At 35.1% G+C, this 8,957-nt stretch overlaps 1 protein-coding gene across 1 annotated transcript; it reads right to left on the reverse strand.

The window, feature by feature from the left end:
- Positions 1-1,045: 1,045 nt before the first annotated feature.
- Positions 1,046-7,410, reverse strand: LOC128211140 (uncharacterized). The gene is made up of 8 exons (XM_052915582.1): positions 7,273-7,410; positions 7,064-7,087; positions 5,447-5,554; positions 5,130-5,227; positions 4,895-5,009; positions 4,456-4,626; positions 1,942-2,105; positions 1,046-1,240 (listed from the first exon to the last, which is right to left on the reverse strand). Exons 1-8 carry the CDS (start codon positions 7,340-7,342, stop codon positions 1,142-1,144), a joined length of 849 nt encoding a protein of 282 aa, XP_052771542.1. The 5' UTR covers positions 7,343-7,410; the 3' UTR covers positions 1,046-1,141.
- Positions 7,411-8,957: the final 1,547 nt, after the last annotated feature.

The raw sequence follows: 8,957 nt of genomic DNA on the forward strand, positions 1-8,957 counted from the left end.
TTGACAGAAGTCGATCTAAATTAAACTAATTATTTGTGTTTCATTTAAAACTAATGTGCAATAAGTAAAAGGTTTTGGCTGAAATAATAAAAGTGTAACTTTTGTGGTTTTATTTAACAGTGAAGTGTTTTGTATTGTGGAGTAACAGTTGAAGATATATTTTATGGAATAGTCGACTTGTGGCGTTTATGGAACTAAATGAATATCCAAATGTTAAAAAGTTCCCTAAACGCGCATTATTGTGGCTAACAAGTGATATATTCCCGAAACAAAATAAAAATCACCATTACGTAATAGAGAATAAGTATCTACGTATCGCTTCTGTCACTATGACAAGCTGCTTAAAATAGTGTACAGACTATTGTGGTTTAATCTCACATTTTCATCAACATGTTTCAACATATCGCAAACTGATTCAGAGGGTTTGCAAAACTGGTACTCGATACCGCTGGCACCGGATTTTCAAACTCAATCATTTTTAAAAAAAAAAATCCAAAAAAAACTCTTATAATTCCGAACTAAAAATTATTTTCTCGATGTGCCAGTTCTCGATACCAATTAGCAATACTTAAGTTATAAATTATTAGCTTGAAAATACGAATACAAGGTCAAGAAAAGCATTTGTCAAGTGTTGTGACAGCCAGTCAAAAACCCGCGGAATGGGTCACGTGACTAACAAAATGGCGGCCGTCATGGTTATTACAATTATATTCGAAGATATAATGGACATTCTTTGAAATCTTCGAAAACTGCTCTTACGGATACATAATTTGATCAGCTGTTCCCGGTCGTTCTATTTAGAGAATTGGTGAGAAATGAAATAAAGTATTTTTAGCAAGCTATGAATGAAATAATGAATTATTGGTGTAAATATAGGTAAGGAATTGTCCTGCTGTTACAAGCGTATGCTTTTCTGAGTTCATTTGCAAACATAAGTTAGGACTCATTGAAGACATGACAGAATCCTTTCATTAGCCCGAATCTGACAAACATTCATATAATTTATTCACTTTTTAACGAGGGTATTTTGATAGAAGGCAATATAGACATTTTCAGTTTTTTATATAAGTTTTTATAAATTATTGTAAATTAAACACACATGCTACTACAGTCACAATTTTAATATAATTAGGTTGTAGATCTAGCAAGTATCAGCAAGGGCGCTGTCGGTTAGGTAAATGTGCAGTGTTGTAAGGGTTCCCCATGTCCCCAGACAGGTTGGCACCTCCGCCATAAATTGCTGTAATATAATTGTATTAATCATGAAATATACTAGTAGATTGAAATATATGTATGCATTCATTTGTCAAAATATAATTAAACAAGAACAAAATTAATTGAATGCATTTCCAAATTTATTATATAATATACCGTTGTTTATAGTGAGTTATCAGTGAAAATAAATTATATTGCACTGTTTCAAACAGTGAAATAACATTTTGATATTTTTCACTGTTTTGAAATTTTAGCCCGCTCTCAATTTCAAATCAAACGTCAGCGCGCACAGAGCTGGGACACAAATTAAACAACGTCATTTCCGAAATGATATTCCGTTCTCATACAAGTTGGCGTGCTTTCTGAAAACAACGATAAACTGTCTTTTTTAGGCAAATGATAAAAGAAAAATGTTCGTTTTAGTGTACGATCGAAATAAATTTTACCTCGTGAACACCAAAAGTAAATATTTCAATCGTTGCCACGCCATTCATTTAATATGACTTTTGGTGTTCACTCGATGAAATATATTACGATATTACACTGAATCAAACAAGTATCCCCTATGTATTGACGCTATCAAAATCAACGGCGAGATTTAATACCGTTATTTTTACTCCTCTATCTCCTCAACCTTTAAATTATATTTACAATGATAAAAATAATATTAAAATAATATAATGCTATTTTTTCGTGAACTAAAAAAATAATTGAATCAAAAGTTACCGCATATGTGACCGCCGGGGGATGTTCCAGGCGACTGGAGGCAGTAATGTCAATCCCATAAGCCCAGCCAAATCCGTTGAGAACGCCACCATTGTATAGTAGAAACATAGGGAAGAAGTCATTACAGTCCATGCCCTTACTCAGATTGTACCAGAAATGCTTTCCTGGAAAAAAAATCAAATAAAACAGTTGAATATTACTGCAGATAGATAAAAAAAATCACAAGCAAACCGTTCGATGTAGACGGTTTAAAGGTACTCGCTCATGTTTTTGGACCAATAATTACTTTTCCCGTTATTTTATCATTATTTTACACTATGATATCGAAAGTGCAGAAAAAATAGTTATAGTAAAAAAGAAAAGTCAAGAAAAAATAGAAAAGAGACGTCTATACCATACGGCAACCAGGATTCAAGTTGTTCATATTTTGACCTTTTAACAATATATTGATAACATCACGTGATGTCAATCAACTAATCACGCAACAACTAAGCTGTAATTAAGTCATAAAACTGGTGGTCTTCAAAAACGATATTTTAGCGAGTACCAATACTTGCTGTTCCAAGTTTTGGTATCTAACGCTTCTAATGATTTGCCACATTGTGTTTCGTCATACCAAAAAAATAGCGCATTTTACGGGAAAAAAAACATGATCGAGTCCCTGCTGCTTTGTTTATGAAATAAATGCATTAACGATGCAATGTGTGCCTGTAAAAAACAATTCTTAAAAAAGTAAGTAGGAAGTCCAGTGAATGGAATATATTTGATATCTGAGTAAAAGCTGCACTCTCACAGATTGACCGTTTTGACAAGTTTTTTTGTCTTGGAATGCGCCAGGTTTTGCATAAATGTCTGGCAGCCAGTGATACAAGATTGGTTACAAAAGATCAGATCGCAGTTTTTAATATTTACGTTCGAAAACGATTGAAGTAAAATGAAATTTTCTGCAGTTTCCCAAACAGTTAAAATCTGTTCTATTGCGAGTTATCTTATATGACTGAATTGACGGCATTGATATCAAAGTTAGCTGATTCTGAGACAAAAACTAAACATAGTGCCAAAGCTGTCAATCTGTGAGAGTGCAGCTTTAAAACCCCAAGTACGTTGTCCTTAGGCTTCAAAGCTGCACTCTCACAGATTGAACGTTTTGACAACTGTTTATCTTTTGTCTTGGAACGAGCCAATTTTTGCGAAAACGCAACCCAGTGATATAAGACTGCTGACAAAAAATAGATCGTCAATTTTTATATTTAAGTTCAAAAATTGATGTTTTATGTATTTTTCTTAAACCGTTAGTAACGGTTTAAGCAATAGAACATTACTTTTCTAACGGAAATAGGAAAATCTGCGATCTGATCTTTTGTCAGCAATCTTTTATTATAGGTTTGTAGATATTTACGCAAAAAAAATGCTCATTCTAAGACAAGAAATAAAAAAGTTGTAAAATCGGTATATCTGTGAGAGTGCAGTTTTGACTAAACTCTAAGTCGATCAATGCAATAATTTGTATTAAGGCTAATATGGAGTTCCGTTACCATGTAGACATTGATGTGTAAGGAAGCAATTGAATTAAGGGTATAAAAGTATTAATGAAAATCCCAACTTGCACCAAATCTTTTTACCGGACACAATGTGCCCTAAAACTTTAACCAAGTTCCAAAGTCAATCAAGGGCCATAATTTGTATTCAGGATGATATGGAATAATGATACATAATTGTGTGATGACCCAGAACAACCGTGTGAAGTATTAAGTGAATTGAATGAAGAGTACTAGAGTTATGAGAGAACATGCCAACTTTCACCAAAACTTTGAAGGGACGCCAATGCACACGCAAACCCCGACACTTGGGCGAGTAGTATAGCCCTCCTTATTCTTCGAATAGTCGAGCTAAAAAGCTATCATTAAAAATCATACAACATTACTGGTTGTAAAGTTTGGATCATTTTGGCACAGACAAATACATTCATATAGTAAAAGAACTTCTGGATGAAAATGGACTTTCAATGCACTCTGCATAAGTAATAATTCGAAAAGTAGCTCAACTCCTATAGTAGCACATTATGCCACGAAGCAGAGCATACATGTTTATCCTTGCCAAGAATATCTCAATAAAGGAAACATACATGGATTGGCATTCCCGCTCAAATGTGAAAAATGCAAATTCTTCATAAAATAATCTAACACAAACAAGAGCGCTGCTGAGCGAACGCCAAGACTCATCTGCTGTTGATTTTTTTTTTCAGTCAAACAAGTGGCATAACTCGACAGTTGCTTATATTCATTATAGGCCATGCTTTGCAAGTGCAGTGTCTCAGATAAAAGTTTTGCCACAACGACATCGACACCGATGACGGTACAAGACCTTAAAAACAGTTGAGCTGAAACCATTCTATCGCAATGTATCAATATATAGTCGCTTGTTTCACTATCTGGAAACCTTCAACTGTTTCATAGCAATAACGTTTTCAGACGTTATTTTTTTAACTGTTAAAAGCACCAAAATAAAACTAACCCATAGAAGCAAAACATTTTCCCTCTGTCCATGCACTGGTTCGTGCCTGTTCGATTGTCATCGGGATCTGCACAGTGCTGCTTGGGGTGGTTCCGTTTTGCACCCATAACCCTGTACCGGTGCCTTCTTGGTGAAAATCGGCTTCTGTGCGCCCTGTAGTGCATACTGTGTCTGCAAATGTAATTTTATTTCTTGTAAATGGGAAAGGAGACTTCAATGTTCTTGATTTACCTGGATAAAGCTATTTAAGCAAGTATCATATTGCACTTGATTTATTGTGTCAGAGTTTTAAGATCCCCATTTTTCGCATACGGCTCTCGTTGTGTTGTTTGAGTATGCATGTGCGTACGCGCTACTTCCGTTCGGTTTCATTATTCATGCTATTATCTGTAACATTCATTAACCTTTTTCCGTTGTATCTTCATGTACATGTTTCTACCTGATGGAATAAAGTATGCGGTGCTATGATAGTTCCCGCCCTCTTCTACCAATGGGTGAGTCTGCATCTGTGGTGCCGGATAATTATTCTGGTTCGGACTTGTATTTTTATCAAACTGAAAAAAATAAATAACTTTTAACATTTGAATCAAAGTATCAAAATATCTTACAATTATCATGAATGGATGCACAATTAAGATTTAACTTAGGTGGACTAGTCCAGAAGACGCACTTACTGCGGTCTGTATGCCAGCAATGAAACCATTTACATCGTAGAGTAGAATCACACCCAAATCACTGTCCTTCCAGAATCGCTCTCCGTTGAAATGTGCACCTGAAGTTAATATAGCGATATGATTTTGGGGTCCATGAAATTTTAATTATGTCATTGAAAATTGCCATAAATGTACGCTTTTGCCGAGATACTTATAAAATGAAAACAAGTGCACGCCAGCATTACCTTAACGTTTGCTTCATTTTTGGCAAAAAAATATAACTTTAATATGTCTTAAACATAAATAAAAGATATATCTAAAATTGCACGAGTGTTTACCTTGGCAACCAGCACCAGCGTCCTTTTTTACCCATCCCTGGTGTAAAGCATCTGCTTTTGTTCTCGGCACATCTTGGAACGACGAGAAGGGATTAAGACCCCATGTTACTGAAAAATGACGTATGATACATACTATATGTCGTTGTGCCTACAATTAAGAATAGTTTCCATTAGGCCACATAATATGTAGTTGCGAATATGCTATCATCATTTACAGATGAACATTTCTCCCACCTCAGATAAGTAGACCAAAATTTTTTACCATGATAGAAATTCTTAACTTGCCCACGGGCAAAGATAAAACGCCCGTATGGAACTTCTTTTAAATGGTCATCACATTGTAATTACCTCCCTTGATAAAGACGGTCGTCTGTAGCATCATAGAAACCTTGTCTTGTTGCAATATTAAGAATGCTTATTAATTATTTCTCGCTTCAAATGTCACTATAAAAAAAATCAAACACCTTTCAAGAAATAAAGCTTCACTCTCCTCAGAACTATTTAAAGACCGATTTCACTATTAACATAATCTGAATCAATGCGCGCATATCCATGACAACCACGAATTCACATTTCCATAACCTCGTTTCCGCAAAACACCCTACGCTCGGGTCGGGATGAACCTATCCTCTCGGCGATGAACGATATTAATAATCTTTACAGATAAACAATTGATATTACATATATAGCAAGCTAAAACGTATGGTGGCATATAGGTGCAGTAGAATAACCTGATAGCGATCGCGAATTTTTTAGTGTTTACCACTTAATTTTTTCGCGATAATTATCTTATATTCGCGATACTTTTCTGATAAGATAAATATCACAGGATTAAAAGCAGGCTTGAAAGTGCCCGGAATGGGCACCTATTACCCTTTAGCTATACAACACTAACAGGTTAACTAATTATGATTTGTGAATTCAACTTTATAAATAACGTAATAACTGGTTAACAAGATAAGATTCGTGCCACCATAAAATCGTTTTGTTGATGAATTTAACGCATTTGTTCGTTGCGCGGGAGGACACATGAGCACATTACGTAAAGCACGAGAGCGCTTCTTTGAAAAATAAAACCCTGCCTTTTGTTGAGTAATTTGCAGAGGAGTATTTATTGAAAAAAACAACAACTGTGTAGTAGTTTTTAAAGAGAGAGTAATGAACATACATTAAAAAATAGTTGGTAAATGTGACGTCGTATATCATTGGTTAAATGACGTTGCGCTAATCCAATCAGAGCGCAATATTGAATTGAACAAAGACATCATGATCCATTACGGGTAATGCAATATAAACGTCAAGTTTTTTGTCAACAAAGGACACAATTTACACAAAAAGGTAAGTCGTTTTATGATGACACGATGCTTACCTTGCTTATATTACAAATAAATGTAACTGCGATACATAGGGGTACTACCACAAAGCATATGATAATTTTCAGAATAATGATATTTGAAGTATTGCTTAAACATGTAAATTATTTTTGGATGCACGGTTTCTTTAATCTTTGATCCACAAGTAAATAAAATGTTCAGTTTCACACTTTTAACATGTTTATCAGTATCTATTTGATGATTTAGAGTCCTTCTAAATATTAAAATAGAATTATTATGTTACCTTTCAAACCATTCCATTTGGATTCTGAAATGAAAAAAAATTGAATGATTATCATTATATTTTCGTTTTAAACTGAATCGATTGATATCTATAAGGAAAGTCATAAAAAAACTTTAAATTAGTGTCTTTAAGAAATTAAGTAATTTTGGCACTTGGTTTTACACAACAAAAACCCAGTAACAAATATAAAGAACTTTAAATTGTCTTACGGTCTCGGCCAAATAGAAATCCTTGGCTGGTTGAAAAAGCAACAATCACTAATAAAGTTATTTTCCACATATCTGCTTCTAGTAGATAGTAGTTATGTCCCAAATATTAAGAGTAAACGGCTGTATTTATACTGTTTATGAAGAAATTCTTAAGGATCCGCGAACGGCGGTATAATTTATAACCTGTAACCCATTTAACACCTTTCTTGTCATTGTTGACTGAATATTTTCGTTACTGAGTAAATGATCAGAAAAGGAAAATTTTCATGATTGTACTTTGTCCTTGACTTGGATCCCGCATGCAGTAAGCCCTTGCTGACACTAGAACGTCCTAGTTTTTCACAAAAAAAAAGTTCTAGTACATTTCTTTCATCAGCTGATGTTAGGGTTATAATTTATAATTTTTATAATTTAAATAAAATAGATAAAATCTTAATGATTAATTAATAATTGTAATATATTTATTATGTATATGAATCACAAAAAAACTGTATAGTTTACGTGTAATAAATTCTGTTCTGTTCTGTTCTGTTCTGTTCTGATTAAGAATGGGCGGAGTGAGCGTAGAGAAAGAGCCATTCTTACTCATTAAGATTTCAGGTAATATAACTGACCGTTTGAATACAACCTCATTGGGTGACATATTGGCAACGCAAACTCTTTTACGCAGGTATTGGATATCAGATGAGTGGCAGTGGGCGGACCTTTACACACCCGCGAAAGTTGCCTAGCTGCAATTTCATTGGCTGTAAATGTAGGTTGTATTCTTATTATATTTTGCTGTAAATGTGTCAAAAACGAACAATTGCAACAGTATGTTTTACTTCAGATTCGGACGTTCTCACATATCAGCCTTTGTTAGGTATTTTCCCATTACTCTATTAAAAATACACGAATGCGCTACTCACTCTATCAAACCCTAACCAACAAGTGCAACTTAACAAATTTATCTTCTGTATGGAAAAGAGGAATAAGTACCCAATATTATAAGTTACTGGGTTAGTAGGTGACCCGGTATGGGATATATAGGGGAAAGGAAACCATATCGGGTGAGAGTGAACCCGAATATGGTTTCCTGCGCCCCGTATATCCCATATCGGGTCACCTGCTAACCCCGTAACGTATACATCACGTCGACAACCTGTTTACATGTTTAAATGTTTCATTCGGAAAAAAGACGACATTTTGGTACGATATACAGGGGCGTAGCCAAACTTTACTGAATGTTACGCACGAAAGGGGGAGGGTGTTGGTGGGGGAATATCCCTGTAGCCGTAGGGGGGTTCGCGGGGATGACTTGCCAGGGAAAAAATGGAAAATGGAACTAACAGGTTGAGCACTGATGTGTATTTGGAAGGATTTATAGGTTCGAGGCCGCCGACTTTGTAGTCACCAAGTGATTGATTTAGGCTCAGTAAGCTATCCCTTTATTCTGATATCAATATTTAGCTTAGCCCTCGACTTTGATGCCATTTTTGGCCAGATTTATTTTTTAATTTTTCAGATTGATGTTTTACACATGCGTAAATGCGTAATGCTGGCTACGCCCCTGATATAAATTTGGTGACCCAATATGGAGAAATATTAGGTCACCGCGTGCCAGTCCTGGACCAATGGCGTTGCGTCATTTATGTTGGAGGCGTGATACATACTCATTCGTGTGTGCGGGTAAGCGCACAATATGG

Source organism: Mya arenaria, chromosome 12, assembly GCF_026914265.1.
Source record: "Mya arenaria isolate MELC-2E11 chromosome 12, ASM2691426v1".
Lineage (NCBI taxonomy): Eukaryota > Metazoa > Mollusca > Bivalvia > Myida > Myidae > Mya > Mya arenaria.